The sequence below is a fragment of the Somniosus microcephalus genome, chromosome 10, assembly GCF_052327205.1.
Source record: "Somniosus microcephalus isolate GS21.2 chromosome 10, FLI_Smic_1.0, whole genome shotgun sequence".
NCBI lineage: Eukaryota > Metazoa > Chordata > Chondrichthyes > Squaliformes > Somniosidae > Somniosus > Somniosus microcephalus.
The window spans coordinates 156,465,392-156,483,055 of NC_140996.1; the positions used below are offsets into that span (position 1 = coordinate 156,465,392).

The window sequence follows — 17,664 nt, forward strand, 5'->3', positions numbered from 1 at the left end:
CTCCATCCTCATATACAAATTGCTCCATGTTCTTGGCCCTCCCTACCTCTACAATCTCCTCAGGCTCTATTACCTAGCCCACAGCCTCTGCTCTTCCAATGCTGACCTCATTTGCAACCACCTGTCCCTTCACTCCCTCTTGGATGGCAGAGTCTTCAGCTGTCTTGACCCTCTCCTCTGGAACTCTTTTGCTAAACCCCTGCACCTTGCTACCTCTCTTACCAACTTCAAAAGCCTCTCAAACCCTACTTATTTGACACCTTTGGTCACCTCGACTAAATCTTTTACAACAGCTCTGCTTCCGTTTGTGCTTCTGCTGAGTGTCGTGAGACATTTTTACTATGTTTCTGGCACCATATATATCCAAGTTGTTGTTGAAGGAATAATATATCATGACAGATTTTCACGCTAAGAGCATCGTTCTGTTAACGAATTTTGATGTTGAAGTTTCACTATAATGAAGTTCACTATAAGTGGGTCCCCCTGCAGTTCAGCAAATATAGGCTATGAATTAAATGTGTAAGCATTTTTTAAATCACATAATTTATTTGATTAGTATTGCATAATGAACATCAGAAATAGCTGATTATGAACACTTTGTAAATAGTTATTGTTCTAGTGGAAAGGAAGACAAGTAACATATCTCACAGTCTGCATCCTGAATGTCACATTTGAGTACTATACTATTCCACAAATGATGAATACACAAATAGTGTTTTATACAACCGTGTTTGATAGAATCCTCAGATGACAACTCTGGCACAGACAAAAATATACATTATATGTATATACACTGTACATTCACAACATAGTTACCTGATCATCTGAGGCACCATACATTACATTGTCTACATACATAATCTACATCTGATTGAATATATTTGAAAGGAATAAAGGCAAAATAATGTTTTATAATGTCAAATTATGAAAAATTAATTAGTGGAAAAACTGGGAGGTTGTTCATATACTACAGGCATTATCATTGTGACTAACTTATTTAATTTATAACCATTTTACATAGTTTAGATATCTGAAAAGTACCATTTTGTACATTACTAGTGCATTAATCCCTTTGATATTGTTTGCATATCCATTCGCCCCCCATTCAAATCAAATGAACATTAGATATCTAAGGGCACCCCACTTCTAAATCTTCAATCGCAGACAAAATTCACACAATGCTTTACATACTGACTATAATGATTGGAACCATTTAAATACACTCCTTCCTCTCTGACATCCGTGCCTCCACAAATAAAGACTTAGCCTTCTATCAAAACTCCACACTAGATAGTTCAAAAGTTCTGTTCACAGTAAAATCAAATTGTCACTGTAAAAATGTTGCAATAATTACTTTAAGCCTTAGCAATAATCCCTGAATTTCAATGATACAAATGAATCACGAAAATAATTCATGTGAATTTTTATGAACAGGAAAAGGCCATTCGGCCCAACCATCTTGTTTCTTTTTGATAGGTCAACATCGCCTACCTGCCTTATCATTAAATTTTCAATACTTATATCACTAGAAACACATCTAATTGCCTCTATAACCTTTTATGCCATTTATTTCAATGGTTTTGCCCGATGGTTTATTCTACAAGTCTATGATCCTTTCTGTAAAAAAAGCTCTTTGATTTCCCTTATTACTTCTAATTTCCTAATTTTTGACTTGTCTCTACTGTGTTTCAATCTTTCACCATAGTGAAGAAATCAACTTTGGCAATCTCATTCATAGTCCAAAAGCTTTAGAATTTCCAGATAGAGCTGAATTTTAGTAATTTTGTTGAGTTTTGTTCACATCATGGTGTAAAACTACCAAGTTACTCCATTTGGTTTCAATCAACAATTTCAAGACAATATAAATGACCTTAATACTCACTGATCTCGTTGAAATACCAACTAAGCAGTACAATATTCTCATTACTGTACTCAGTCCAATTCCTCCTTAGTTAAAATAAAGAGATGAGAAAACTAAAAGGAGTTGGGTGAAGGTAAGGATGCAGTGAGTATTTTGTTTGGGGAATGATGTTGCGATGATAAATAAAAGTACTAAGTAGAATAACCTAAAGATCATTGTTGGGACCGTTACTGCTTCTAATTTACATCAATTGCATTGAAATTGGCCAAATTTTCAAACTATGGTAAACTCAAGGGGCAGTCAAGTCCAAAAGGTCAGACAAGGACCTCAAAATGAGCTACATAAAACCTGTAAATGGGCAGAACAATGGTAGGTGACATTCAACAGGGAGAAGTCAAGCTATTGAACATAGAAAGAAAAGAATTGGGCTCCATACTTACTCAATGAATGGTATTGAATAACTAAAGGTGAAGTTGAAAGAAAGCTAAGAGCACTTAATATGTCCAGTGACTGTGATGCAGCAATCAACAATGCAAATAGAATGCTGAACTATATTGCTAAAACCAGTAGAATACAATTCAGAGGTTGGTGGAATGTGGATGTTAAAACTGTATAGTGTTCCAGGCATATCACACCTTGAGCACTGTGTCTAATTTTGGTCATCAAGACACACAGGAGATATTCAAGCTCTGGAGGCAATGCAGAGAAGACCCTGCAGGCTGATCCCTCATGTCAGACTAAGTTATGAGGAGAGCCTGTAGAAACTTGGACTCTTCATACTTCAAAGGAGCTGATTGAGAGATTTCATTGAGGTGTATAAGACAGTGACACATATAGAAAAAGTAAATCTGGAACAGTACTTCACATTAAACCATGACAGTAGGACAACTAGGTACAGGTTGAAACTGGTGAAAGGCAAATTTAGGACTGATGTCAAGAAGCTCTTCTTCACACAAAGAGTGATCGATGGCCTAACAGATAAAGTATTTGAGGTAAAATCCATGGAATCATTTACATAGGATATACAGCACAGAAACAGGCCATTCGGCCCAACCAGTCCATGCTGGTGTTTATGCTCCACTCCAGCCTCCTCCCGTCTTTCCTCATCTAACTCTATCAGTGTAACCCTCTATTTCCTTCTCCCTCATATGCTTATCTAGCCTCCTCTTAAAGTGCATCTATACTGTTCGCTTCAACCACTCCCTGTGGTAGCAAGTTCCATATTCTCACCACTCTCTGGGTAAAGAAGTTTCTTCTGATTTCTTGGTGACTATCTTATATTGATGGTCTCTAGTTTTGCTCTTCACCACAAGTGGAAACACTCTCTCTGTGTCTAAAAAACCTTTCATAATTTTAAAGACAACTATTAGGTCACCCCTCAGCCTTCTCTTTTCAAGAGAAAAGAGACCCAGCCTGTTCATCCTTTCCTGATAGGTATACCCTCGCATTTCTGGTATCATCCTTGTTAATCTTTTTTTACATCCTCTCCAGTGCCTCTATATCCTTTTTATAATATGGTGACTAGAATTGTGCACAGTACTCCAAGTGTTGTCTAACCAAGGAGTTAGAAGTGGTTGGATGTCACAATGGAGGGCTGTAGATTCTTTTACAAGGATAAGTTAATATTGGATAAATAGCCTTTCTCATCCATGTATATCTTGTGATTTTGTACAATGACCACAGAAATAAGAATACAATGGAATATTAATAAATGAGGAAGCATGCTCTACCTGGAAGATTAAATGCAAACTCTTAAGAGAGATGTAGGTCATCCAAATAGAGATCAGCTAAAGAAAAAAATTCTCATCAGCTACATTGATTGATATAGCTGGTGACGAGGATGATAGATGATTAAAACAGCAGTTTGATCCAGAATACACTAGGATGCTAACAAAAACAGAATGTAAATGGAACAAGATTGAAATAGGGATACTTCAATCAACATAACAAAACAGATTATCCGGTCAATATCAAATTGCTGTTTGTGGGAGCTTGCTGTGCGCAAATTGGCTGCTGCGTTTCCCACATTACAACAGTGACTCCACTTCATCGGCTGTAAAGCGCTTTGAGACGTCCGGTGGTCGTGAAAGGCGCTATATAAATGCAAGTCTCTTTCTTTCTTTCTTTCTTTCAATTCAACCCCAAGAATGAGCATGTCTAGTTGTTAAAATAGAATAGTGCATGATATGACACTAGTTTTCAGAACACGGGGCAAAATGTTGCAGGGCACGTTCCCTCTGGTGCTCTGGCGTTGAACCCACCAGAGTTTGCAGGGTTAATGGGAGGGCACCTAATTAGCATGGAGCAGGTGGGTGCATGCGCCACTATGGCCACACCTTCTGTGTCCACCTGCCCCATGTGACTGGGAACTCCAGTGCCTGCCACCATTCAGGGTGTGTTGTCCAGGCCCTGCCAACCCTCCGCTATGTGTTCCTCAGCCTCTGTGTAAGGGCGCTGATCTGATTTTTTTTAATTCAGGGGATTTCCTGATCATTCCAGGACACTTTCTTGGCTTGGACCCCATGGGTGGGGCCCATGTTCGTCCTTGTGGAGGCTAGTAGGCCTCACCTTATTCAGGGTAGCGGCTTCCAGTGCAGGCAGTCCCTGCCCCTTGCTCTGTTTCCTTGACGACAGTTGCCCCTTACAAAGAAAGTCAAAAACTCCTGGAAACAACGGACACCCCTAGCAACCGGGTCTGCATTGTTTTCCAAGGGGTCTGATGGTCTCCTGCTGGAGCTGCTGCAGGAGACAGGTGCAACCCCTGAAGAATGTTGGCCCCACAGTGTAAAAAGGATAAAAAAATAATGCTGCAAGAATATGATATATACATGTTCTACAGGATAAAAATCACATCCACATCCTGCAACCTTTATGCTAGGTGGCCAAATGACAAGACAACACTTACACTGAGCAATAGCCACACCTTAAAATTAACAGATTATTAAAAATTTGTATGTAAGTGCAAATCTGCATTGCATTTTATAGCACTCGACCTGAAATATTTTACTTAAATCACATGATTTGGTGTAAAATATGAAACAAACTTAAAAATGACATTAATGCCTAGCTATATTCGATTCTTTTTGCCTTGGAAAAAAATAGATGTGTTTATGAAGGAATCTACTCCTGCTCCATTTGACCTTTGTAACATCTGTAGACAATTTACTGCTTTGACAGGTTGACTTGTTTTTTAACTACAAGGCAATCTTTTATTATCGGAGCATTGGTGATAATCTAAATTATGGATAGATTGGTACTGCATATCTTTAAGGCACAAATAATATTGAACTATATCTGGTATCAGCAATAAAATGCCATTCAGATGCCAAATGTTGATGGCATTTAATGGTCATATTTATTTCTAAAGGTGGGTTCTCAGGTCACAGTTAATCGCCAGTGTATGTTTCATATTGGTTATAGATGATGAGCAATAAAGTTGCAAGATTTCACTTCCACCAGTTTTCCCAAATGAACTGGAATGGAATCCAGATTATAGTTGTAATAAATAAATAAGAAATGGGTATTAATTGGGTCTGTCATTGAATACTTTGCTATTTCATCAGTTAAAAACAGCAAGGGTAATAACTGACTTATCAGGGTCCATTATTTGTATATGTATATTTGTGTATGCTTGAATGTGTTTGTGGATGTATAGGTGTATGTAGATGGGTTAATAAATGACAATTAAAATCGCATCAACAAAGGATGAAGCAACTATTTGCTGAGTCCTGTTCATTATAGAGTTTGGCCCATGAATGGGGGGAATAGTGGAGCAATGAATTTGTGACAGCTCATGATACCACTGTCTTTATATAAAGCCCCACAACACTACTCAGTCCATATAAATTATGGTATCTTGTATCTTCATTGTGCCAATATAAAATAACAAGAGTCCACAACCTATCCAGATTCAAAAACTATAGCTTAATCTGATTTCATGTGTATGAATTAAAAAATACTGTACAACAGTATTCAAGTGAACAATCATCAGTAAAGCACTGATATAGACAATTTTCTTTAATTTGCTAAAAAATATTGATAACCACTAAAATGCTTTTTTATTTTATATTGTTAATGTACTGTCCTGGGTTGATTATGATTGCACTGAACTCAATAGATTACAGAAGTGGAGGATCAATCATTGTCTGACTTGGAAAATTCAAGATTTGACTCAGTGTCCTCAAATGCTTCCTTATTGGTGAAAGCAGCACCAACTGAAGCACTGTGTTTTGGATTAACATGCACCAGCTCTGACAAAGTAATATTGTCATGATTCACCAAGATTGTTTTGTCCATGTTTTCCTTACTGTGTTGTGACACAACGCTGTCAAGAAAGTCTAATTTTGGTGGCAATATTCCACTTTCAAACAGGTGCTTGGCCAGATATGAGACACCAAGGTTGCCTAAGAAGGAGAATAACATTGACATGGTTTTAAAAGGGAATCTCTGAATGTAGACTGGTTCAGCTCCAAATGTATGCTCTAAATAGCATCCAGGATAGAAAATAAATGGCTGCAGATGTAAATATGGTTCACCGCCACTAATTCGAAAAAAAAGACCAATGATGTATCCAGCGATGGAGCCATATGTGTTCGTTCCCTTGATGAAGAGTACTGATATTAACTGAGGAAAGATAATAACGTAGACAAGATCTGAGCTCAGATACCATAGGCCATAGATTGATTGGGCCAGCAGTGCCATAGATGTTGCTGCTCCTCCAAATAGAAATATGGTGATTCGCATTACCCACACTATTTCTTTGTCTGTAGCCTGCAATAAACAATTATATTGAGAAAAGAATATTAATCACTGTGGTATGACTGTGAGAAACTAATGTAATATGGGTTTCCTTCAAGGTGCTCAAAGAGAATTGTATCAAAAGAGGTCAATATCTAGCTGTGACCTCTTCACTACACTACAATCACTGAGATTATAGCTACCTCTCTGAACTGTTGATATTTTCTTTTATTCTTTCATGGAATGTGGGCGTCGCTGGCAAGGCCAGCATTTATTGCCCATCCCTAATTGCCCTTGAGAAGGTGGTGGTGAGCCGCCTTCTTGAACTGCTGCAGTCCATGTGGTGAAGGTACTCCCACAGTGCTGTTAGGGAGGGAGTTCCAGGATTTTGGTCCCAGTGACAATGAAGGATCGGTGATATACTTCCAAGTCAGGATGGTGTGTGACTTGGAGGGGAACTTGGAAGTGGTGGCGTTCCCATGTGCCTGCTGTCCTTGTCCTTCTAGGTGGAAGAGGTTGCGGGTTTGGGAGGTGCTGCCGAAGAAGCCTTGATGAGTTGCTGCAGTGCATCTTGTAAATGGTACACATTGCAGCCAAGGTACGCTGGTGGTGGAGGGAGTGAATGTTTAAGGTGGTGGATGGGGTCGTAATCAAGCAGGCTGCTTTGTCCTGGATGGTGTTGAGCTTCTTGAGTGTTGTTGGAGCTGCTCTCATCCAGGCAAGTGGAGAGTATTCCATCACACTCCTGACTTGTGCCTTGTAGATGGTGGAAAGGCTTTGGGGAGTCAGGAGGTGAGACACTCGCTGCAGAATACCCAGCCTCTGACCTGCTCTTGTAGCCACAGTATTTATGTGGCTGGTCCAGTTAAGTTTCTGGTCAATGGTACAGTTAAGTTTCTGGTAAATGGTACAATATACAGTATCAGTATGTGTTTTCATCTAAACAGCAATAACTAATGTAACAGTTCCTGGTTCCATCAAATGATTTCATGCTTAGCTACAATGCATTATAGAATCATAGAATGATACAGCATAGCAGGAGGCCATTCGGGCTATTGTGCCTGTGGCAGCTCTTTGAAACAACTATCCAATTAGTTCCATTGCCGTGCCCTTTCCCCCAAGCCCTGCAAATTTTTCACTTCAAGTATTTAGCCAATTCTCTTTTGAAAGTTACTATTGAATCCGCTTCTACCACCCTTTCGGCACCGCATTCCAGATCATGACAGCTCGCTGCATTAAAAAATTCTCCTCGTCTTGCCTCTGGTTCTTTTGCCAATTACCTTAAATATATGTCCTCTGGTTACAGACCCTTCTGCTACTGGAACCAATTTCTCCTTATTTAATCTATCAAAACACTTCATGATTTTGAACACCTTTATTAAATCGCCCCTTAATCTTCTCTGCTCTAAAGAGAACAACCCCAACTTCTCCAGTCTCTCCATGTAACTGAAGTTCCACATCCCTAGCACCATTCAAGCAAATCTCCTCTGCACCCACTCCAAGGCCTTGACATCCTTCCTAAAACTGCCCAGAATTGGACACAATACCCCAGGTGGGGCCTAACCAGTGATTTATAAAGTGATTTATTACTTTCATAATACTTAGCAAATAATATAATGAAGGAAGTCTACCAGAGTTTTAAACAAAGAAATCCAACTGCCTGCCATCTCATTCATTTTGGGGGAAATAAGTATTATTTGGAACTTCTTGCCCTCTTATTTGCTGCAAGAATCACAACAAACATTTATATGAACTACGAACACACAAAATGCTCAGTGCTTCTTCACTTGTAAGAAAATACCTGTATGAAACATAGAAACATAGAAGATAGGAGCAGGAGTAGGCCATTTGGCCCCTCAAGCCTGCTCCACCATTCAATGAGATCATGGCTGATCATCCTGTCCCTGCCTTCTCTCCATATCCCTTGATCCCTTTAGAAAGTTAGCCTTGTTGAAATCCAAACTTACCTCTTGTCTGAATGCAAGATGGTAAATATTCCGAGCAAACATGGAACTTGCTGATAAGATGGAAGAATCAGCCGATGACATGACTGCAGCAGAGACAGCTCCAAGGCCAAAAAAGGAAATATATGATGGACATAGATGCTGCAGCACTATTGGCAAAATCATGTCAGTCTCATTCTTGCTCTTGGGGTCTGGCAAACCATAGGAAGTCTGATTCCAGTCTATATAGAGAAAAGGACCATCTGAATATAAATTGTACCTATTGTATAACAACCTGCAGATAAAAGGAATGTTATTCATTTGCAAATATTTTGATGTTATTTTGCATCTGGACAAATACAAATATCTGATACAATTACAAGCAAATAGTGTGATGAACTTTTAGTGGTTAATACTTTAGAGTAATCCCCAATTTGTTTTCACTTGGTGCAAAATGGAATTAATTTTTATGTGTTCAGAACAGAAAGTTGATAATACTAAAAATTGCAGTAGTGATTTTGCCAATATACCAACAGAACATATTTTGATTTTGATCCGTAGCAGCATCACAGTTCATACACTTGTAAATCTTCTACTTCAATTAATTATTACAGAAAGATATTTAGAAATTGATTCATTTCTTTCAGTTTATTTTATATGTGGCTCTTTATCATCTGTAAGGAAATTAAGACTATCTAACTACACTTACTGGAGCATTTTGAAAGGTCATGTCCTTTGTTAGATAATTTCAATTAAATGTTGTAAACAATGTATATAGCTAGTAAAAACATTGCCTAGCAACTATTTTTTAAAAGATTCATCCATCTTAATTAGGATTTACTGCGGATGAGGCTGTGCAGGAGTAAATGCTCCAATCAGCAAGATACATAGACTGACATTCACTATATTTCATGGATTCCCATTTAGTTGTCCCTTTGTATCGCAAATATATTTCACTTTAAGCAAAAGGCTTAGATTTAAACAATCTAATTGTGGTGTTTTCCCCCATCAACCAGTGACATAATGGTTATAAATCATGATGTAATGTCCAATTCATCTCAGACTTTTATAGGATATATGTGAAATACTAAAATGCACTTCAGTGAAGTTACTCCTGCATTTCTGATACAATATATTTAAAGTTAATAAAATTCCCTTCTTCAGGGAACCAACTTTGTATGTACTGAGCAAAGATGGGCAGGCTACAAGGGCCTTCTAAATTGCCATGGGACTGTGCTACTAAAAGTGTTAACTTTAAGTTCTAAGATCAAGCATTGATGTAAATAATGTTACTCTGCTTAAGTAACAACATTAACAAAACGAGGACAATTGTAATAAAAGTGAAACGGAGAAATTAACAATTCAAATGATCCAAATGGCAATATTATGGGGAAAGGATTAAAGAGATGTTACAAAAATTAATTTATAACTCCCAGGTATTCAAAGTCTCACAATAGTTCGGATATAATCGATTGAAATGATACTGTGCAGACGAGACTACTTTACCAGTGGATGCCCCTATTGCACCGATAAGTACAGACGGGATGGCCATTACTATGCAGCCGAAAGCAGCCAGAAAGGAGAGGACTTGTGCATAGGTGGCAGAAGAAGCAGAAAGAACCCTCTGAAAATACACCTGCCACGGGATTCCACCCAGCATCTGAAAATCAATGCAATTATTAACTCTTATAATGAATAATAACTATTATTATTAAGAAGAACTACATTCTTCTCATATCTCGTCTAACTATGCATATAGTGTGAGAATTTTATATTTACTTTAGCACATACTTTCTGATTTGTTATTTTTGTATGTATTAATCACTAATTTGCTGGTTTCATCGTTATATATATATCAAATTTGACATTTACCAATATGGTAACGGTTATGAAGGTATCAAACACATTAGCCATACCAGCAATAGGAAGTTGTCTATCCAGGTAAAGATATCCTGTGTATTTATATTCCCCAGCCAAGGCTCCTGGTAAATGTCCTGACTTGCGGTGATGGTGATATCTTTAACTGCTGGATTTAACATGGCGAAAGGGATGCTGAGCCACTGAAAAAAAAGGATTCAAATATTGAAACACTGGCTTACTTTAGCTGTGCATCAATTCAGTTAGGTGTGGGTGAAACTGGTACAGCATGCTTTCAATTATTAAGCTTACCAATCCTATGAAGATGCAGAACAACTGGACCACATCCGTGTATGCAACCGAGTACAATCCACCCACCAGAGTGTAGAATATTGCGATCACAGCCGAAATAATAACCGATATATTTATGTTGATGTCCACAATCACACTCAAGGTTGCACCTGAAAAACGGTTCTTAACTTAATATTGGCCTCCAGTAAATATAAAGAAAACACTTTTTCTATCCTTTACTTCCACCATCTTAAAATAAAACTTTGCTTTTTCTACATAGAAACGCCCCACTGCATTTACATTTGTCGCTGCAGCTTTAATGGGACTTTTTACTTCGAAGCGTAAATTAGACGCGCACTGACTGACAGTGCTTCGACTGAAATTGGCATTTGTTGCGGTTTCAGTCAATGAGACATGTCCTTAATGGTAGGGAGGAGGACTTTACCTAGCGCGGACAGTACGGCTGCAGACCAGAAGATCTCTCCCATGAGAGCGGGGATGAAGAGCAATCCTCCCATTCGTTTGCCATAGATCTGTTGAAAGGGGTCCAACATGGTCACGTAACCCCGCGAGCGCATGGGTTTAGCGAAAAATAAGCCACCTGTAAGATAGAGAAACCCTTAAATCCCAAGTTGCAACATAATCACCAGCTATAACTACTGTCTCGGCGTTAGCCCCGAGCTCTCTGTCCCTGTCAGGTCTGCACTGTATTTGGAGGCAGTTTGTTCTATAAATTCAGATGGTATTTATGTTGTAATATACATGACGTTTCTGTAGTTTATAATCACGATTTTCAGTTTTATTCTAATGAAACCCAGTGAAAATACATTTCCACATTAATTCTACATGATTTTAAAACATTTTCATGTTTAGTACGTTTAGTTGTGTTTTGCCAAATTAGATTTAATTCCTTTAACTGTTCCCTTATCTGGGAAAGACCAACACATTACCAGTAATAAGGTTTTCTGAATGTTACACCCTGTCTTGAATGTTATTAGTTATACCGAGACCCAATTTAATAAAACGTTAGAATAATAGTGACATGGCATGTGCATAACTTCATGTCACAAGAACCACCGGTGGTAGTTGTAGGGATATTGTAGATCAAGGAAGAGGCAGGCAAATGAGGAGTGCGTGGATGAATAAGAGTTCACATCAGTTATTATTAAAAACATGCGATATGATTGTAAGAAAACTTAGCCTCCTACTCTCTGATTCAATTCTGTATCAAGAAAATATTAGAAGCGGTCTTTGCACTTTGTATGTAAACATTAGTGATTTTCCAGTATATGGATATCAATAAAAACAACACTATCTATTGGACTCGCCAAATGACCATAAACATATCCCATCGCACACACCATTCGGGTGTATCAATTGACCTTATCTATCCACTAATTCTTCAGCAAGCGCCATTCAAATCTGTATCAGTGTTTTGTTAAATGATATGAAACATTGCCACTTGAGAATTAATTGGCAGCTATTGAATTAAATTAGAGCCTAAATTATTATTGGCTGTTAACTAGTTCTGTGCTGGTTGGTACTGAGAGGTTGGACACTGAGTTTTGCGTGGATTGCCTGTTTGATTTGAGCAGTTCTCTGCGTTGCGGTTTGTTAAAATTAGTGACTGTTAACAGTCTGCTGAACAGGTAATGGCTGTGGACATGGAGAGCTGACTGTGTGGATTGCTGGTGCTGTATGTGGGAATTGTTGAATCTTCCAGTCGATTTTAATTGTACAGTACCCAAGAGCTTTGGTCCATACCTACAACCAGGCTGAGTGCATATCCGAAGGGAGCCTGTGCCCAGGCCAAGCCGTACCCAGGGACGTAAACCGCCTCTGCTGTGCCATTGATATAACCACCGCCAACCCAGGTCGCTGTCGCGGGAAAAGAAGCATTGGGTTAATGAAAAACACAGTTTTAGTCCAGCGCAAAGCGCAGTCTACTGTAGCACCAAGAGAAGACGAGAATAGCGGGATAATGTGAATAGAAAGGCAATGCATGGTACTTTCACCCACTATTAAATACTGCACACAAAAACTGCTAAAAAGGAAACAACGATTATGGGATGGGGAGAGTTCAGAAAGGTCAATGCAGTGAAAAGTGGTTAAGTGTCTGCCTCATTTTTTATGTAACATCTATCTTCAAATGTTCGGCTGCGGAGAATCACACTGCACCTTCTTCAATCAATCTACTGTGTCTGGTAATGAAGGCGATGGAACAGCAAGTCATGGGGTGAATCTATAAAGGGACATTTTATGATTTATTTAAACCTTTGTATTGAGAAACACAACAACCGTCTTTATACAATTTAATCCAGTTATTTACTCTCTCCACAGGGCTAAACGGTATCAGTAGAACGGGCGCTAAAAAGCCAATCATCATCGAGACTTTTTCTCTATTTCCTCGCTATAGCCGTTCTTGCACGAATACTGGGGGCATCAGCCGCCGCATTTAATGGACATGTGCTTGAACAGATTGGACGACGGGCGAAGTTACTCCCGAGAACTTCAGAATGGGACAAAAAGCCGCTTGGCACTCACCCGTCATGGTGAAGCCACCAACCAGTAACCCGATGTCTCTTCCTCCAATCATTATGGCTTCACTCCGATCTACTGCATGTTCTGTGCACGATTTTTTACTTTTCCAAGCAGCCCATATTCCAACACATAGGATCAACAAATAAAACAGGACGATAGCGACAACCCCATCGACGTGAATGGCCATCTTCTGTCGGAAATGGAGCTGGCAGCAAAGCTGCTAATCCATAGAAACCTGAGGGAGGAAGAAATATACACAGTATTTCTGCTATTCGGAATGAATAAATGAATCAGAAAGGGCAAAAAGACATTAATGCATCACTAGATCCCTGTAGATTTTTAAAAAATCAACTTGCTGGACAAAGACCAGTTTAAGTATAGCTGGGTCTGAGATTCAGTGAATTACCGACTCGGACCAGTTCACAACGTTTCTTTCAAACAGACGGTGACGATTAACGTTCCGACGTGAACAATAACATCAACAGACGGATATAACTCTGTCTGGTGGGAGCAATGATCGGAAACCTGCAGCTAACCGCCGCGGCTAACACAGTAGAGAAAATGACAGAGTAAATATTACCGTCCAGCAGGACTGAGCGGCCAGTAAAGCTCAGGGGGTCTGTGAAGACCGGCCGTGTGTACAACTGGGAACTTCAAGCAAATCCGCCAATGCTGGGGAAGGTGGTCACATCACTAACCCCTCGCTCAGTGGGTGGGGTGAAGATCTACTTTTCTTTGCTAAAGGCGATCGATAAGATTATCATTTCCATTCATTTCTTCGATCCATAGAAACCGCTGAAATGTGTACCGGCGGGTTTGGTTTTCTGGTTAAGGGAGCGGAGAAATGCAACAGCTAACTCATTTCTTAATATTAATTGCAAAGTTGAATTATATACAGATATTCTGGACTAGTTAGTCTGCAATCTTGCAGGTTTAGAGCATGAATGTATTTAATCAAAAAATACTGGAAACACTGAGCAGGTCAGGCAGCACCTGTAGAGAGAACGGGCGAGTTAGCGTTTCGGACATGGACCCTTCCTCAGAACTGGGTCCATGCCCGCAGAGTGAGCTTGTCTGCTCCCTCCACAGAGGCTGTCGAACTCGCCAGCATTTTCTCTTTTTGATTCAGATTTCCAGCATCTGCAGTTTCTTTTTGTTTTCTTCGCGGTATTTGATCAATTTACTTCGGCAGCAACTGTGATGATGGCACAGATCCTAAAGCATTTGGAAGGCATTTCAGTGGTTGTTGAAATGATACGTGCAAGAAAGCTCCACAAGGTAAGCTTGTAAAGACTTTCTCTAGCGGGGCATCTTGGTCGGAAGCCAATATAAAAACGCACGGATAAGTTCCTATCCACAGGCACATTGTCGGTTTCTTTACGAAGCTCAGGTTTCATTCTGACTTCAAAGATCAGGCACGAGTAGGGATATCCTATCAATTCAAAACAAACACATACATACATAATATTCGCAAGATAATACAATGAAGCTCTTTCTATGTCAGTGGCTTCCTGGCAACCGACCTACCTTTGGATGAAATGCCTTGCCTTAAATTTGCGGACGCAACGCGCTACGTTTGACTCCTGTCAGGGAGCTGGTATATCAGGACCAACACGACCGGAGAGCGCAGTTCTCTGGATCGCCCTTAGCGGGCACTTTTTACATTGGTTTATAGAGGCGGGGGTTTCGTCAGCAGCTCCAGATGAGGTAAGAGACAAACGTCACCGAGGTAGGAATGGAAGCTCTCTGTGAATGATTTGGCCTTGTTAATTTATGACCTGAAATTCGTTATATGGCTGGCATCACTCAGAGGGCAGGCAGTGAGCCGGCTGCCTTGGAAATAGCTTGACGCACAATATAAAAAGGTGGACTTCGTTTAATCAATTAAAATTTAAATTTATTACTGTTCTCGATGCCCTTCACAATTCCCGTTGTGGACTCCCGCCAATGTTCTGATTTTGGTTTACTTATTAAAAACATGGCCGTATGTTGAACACGAAAATGCTTAAAGTGAAAAAAATTATCTGGAAGAGTAAAGGACTGGCATATTGACTCATTCATGGGCAACAGGTAATTCATCAACTCCAATCCCTTCTAAGCTTTGCTATTTTTAAGTACTAAAAGGGTTTTACAGAATTTCAGCGGAATGGTTAAAGATGAAAAGGCTGCTATGTAAAATGTTGGCAGACACGTTCTTTGGCTGACCATTTGTCCAATGACAACGCGATTCAATCTGCAAATAAGTGTGTGATGACTTCGACACTCACACGTGGCAAAAACTCCGAAAAACTCCTGACATAATGAAGGAAATTAACTTTAAAGCTGCATAAGAGCCAATATTGGGGGAAAAGGGCCCCATCCTGGCTTGCCAGCTGTGGCACAAAATGTAGGCTGACACTTAAGTGCAATACTGAGGGAGTGCTGCTCTGTTAGGGGTGACCTCTTTCGGATGAGACGTTAAACCGAGGACTTGTCTGCCCTCTCAGATGGTCGTAAAAGATCCCATGGCACTATTTCGAAAAATATCAGGGAAGTTCCCCCCAGTGTCCTGGCCAATACCTACCCCTCAACCAATGTCACTAAAAAGATTATCTGGTCATTATCTCATTGCTGTTTGTGGGAGCTTGATGTGGCATAGGAGGGAGAAGGAGTTCATTGGTAAAGTAAAATCGTAGACAGCTGAGCAGTGTGAAGACCCATTGCCTCACACATGATCTTCTCCAGAACCTTTACGGAAGTCGCACACAAGTTGGTAGCCAATAGAAATTACTGACCAGCCACAGGTGTACCTATGGTGACACCAGTTTAGCTACATGCACTAAGTTTAGTAAAAAACACCCTACATACACTCATGCAATACAGGTAAATGTTCTTCACATGTACATTTACTTAACAAACATTCACCACCATTCAGTAACCAAGGAAGTAAAGCACTCACAATCACCAAACAATACTGGTACACTCTGCTTTTTGTCTGACCATTTACCAACAATTGCACAAAAAGGTTAAAATACACATGCATACGCTGTTTGAATATGAGTACTGAGAGCACATGCCCAACAAAGGTTTTTCATGCTCATTTATAATTTACAAGGCAGGAATGCATGTGGCTAGTGGCTAAAATGTTGGACAACGCTAGTTTAGAATAACAGACCAGGGAGTGTGCAACTCAAAGAAAGCAGATGATGCTGCTTCAATATCTCTATTGTTTCACTTTTGTGAATGAGAGTATGTGACTGCTGCATCAGGCAATTGATAATATCCATCTGGTGTGCAATCTGTTAACACTGAAATGCACACCAGCATTGTCAGATTACATAATATTATGCTTTTGGGCTGGTTACAGTTAGTGTTATAAAACAACTATTGAGCCCAATGCACTGGTGTATAACCAGTAACTCTCCTTGACAGTACTCAAGAAAACTAACATTGAGACCTCCTTCAAGTCTCCAAAAGATATTTCCACAGTGGTTTTGTGGCCAGTATTTACTTCACCTGTGCTTGCAAATAGAAATGGATAACCTAATTTTGATACTGTGATTATGCATTGATCTAAAAATGTAATTATTTGATTTAAACTTTTGTACCTCTAAGGTTTTGCCCCACCTTATTTTTGCAATCTTCTCCAGCCCTATTTCCCCTATCTGCAACTCTCACAATTATAGTTGCATGGTTGACATTGCAAAGGCTATTTTAATGTTTATACTTAGTTAATAATTTAAAGTTACTGTTTCAGATTATAGCTGAGGATTAATTAATTGTATGTCTATATAATTAAAAGTTGTAACCCCATTGCATGCCTGTAGGATATTACGGTTAAAAACTTATGGCACACCTAAAATTCACCATTTTGGGAATACTCCTATGCAGTAGCATGATGGAACCATTTAAATCTATCATGTTGCTGGTTTCCCCAAAGCTCAGGCAGCAATAGACAGTACCTGAGTAGTACTCTGGGATCCTACTCTGGACCTATTGAATTTTCCCTCAGTGCTTAAATTGTCTGTGATCAGCTACAATGCATCCTGCATGTTAATTAAATAAATCTGAAATAAAAAGCTAGTGTCAGTAATGGTAACCATGAAACTATCGGATTGTTGTAAAAACCCATCTAGTTCATTAATATCCTTTAAGGAAGGAAATCTGCTGTCCTTACCTGGTCTGGCCTATTTATGACTCCAGACCCACAGCAATGTGGTTGACTTTTAACTGCCCTCTGAAATGGCCTAGCAATCCACTCAGTTATAAGAACATAAGAACATAAGAAATAGGAGCAGGAGTAGGCCAATCGGCCCCTCGAGCCTGCTCCGCCATTCAATAAGATCATGGCTGATCTGATCCTAACCGCCAATCCACTATCACAGAACCATCTCCTGAATCTAACAGAATTAGACACACGAAATAGGAGCAGGATCAGGCTACACGGCCCCTGGG

At 39.6% G+C, this 17,664-nt stretch overlaps 1 protein-coding gene across 1 annotated transcript; it reads right to left on the bottom strand.

Annotated features, from left to right (window-relative positions):
• Window positions 1-526: 526 nt before the first annotated feature.
• Window positions 527-14,969, bottom strand: LOC147111782 (high-affinity choline transporter 1). Its single transcript, XM_085999008.1, has 9 exons — window positions 14,758-14,969; window positions 13,234-13,465; window positions 12,454-12,567; window positions 11,135-11,290; window positions 10,711-10,859; window positions 10,458-10,601; window positions 10,048-10,201; window positions 8,566-8,783; window positions 527-6,631 (listed from the first exon to the last, which is right to left on the bottom strand). Exons 2-9 carry the CDS (start codon window positions 13,415-13,417, stop codon window positions 5,996-5,998), a joined length of 1,755 nt encoding a protein of 584 aa, XP_085855134.1. The 5' UTR covers window positions 13,418-13,465; window positions 14,758-14,969; the 3' UTR covers window positions 527-5,995.
• Window positions 14,970-17,664: the final 2,695 nt, after the last annotated feature.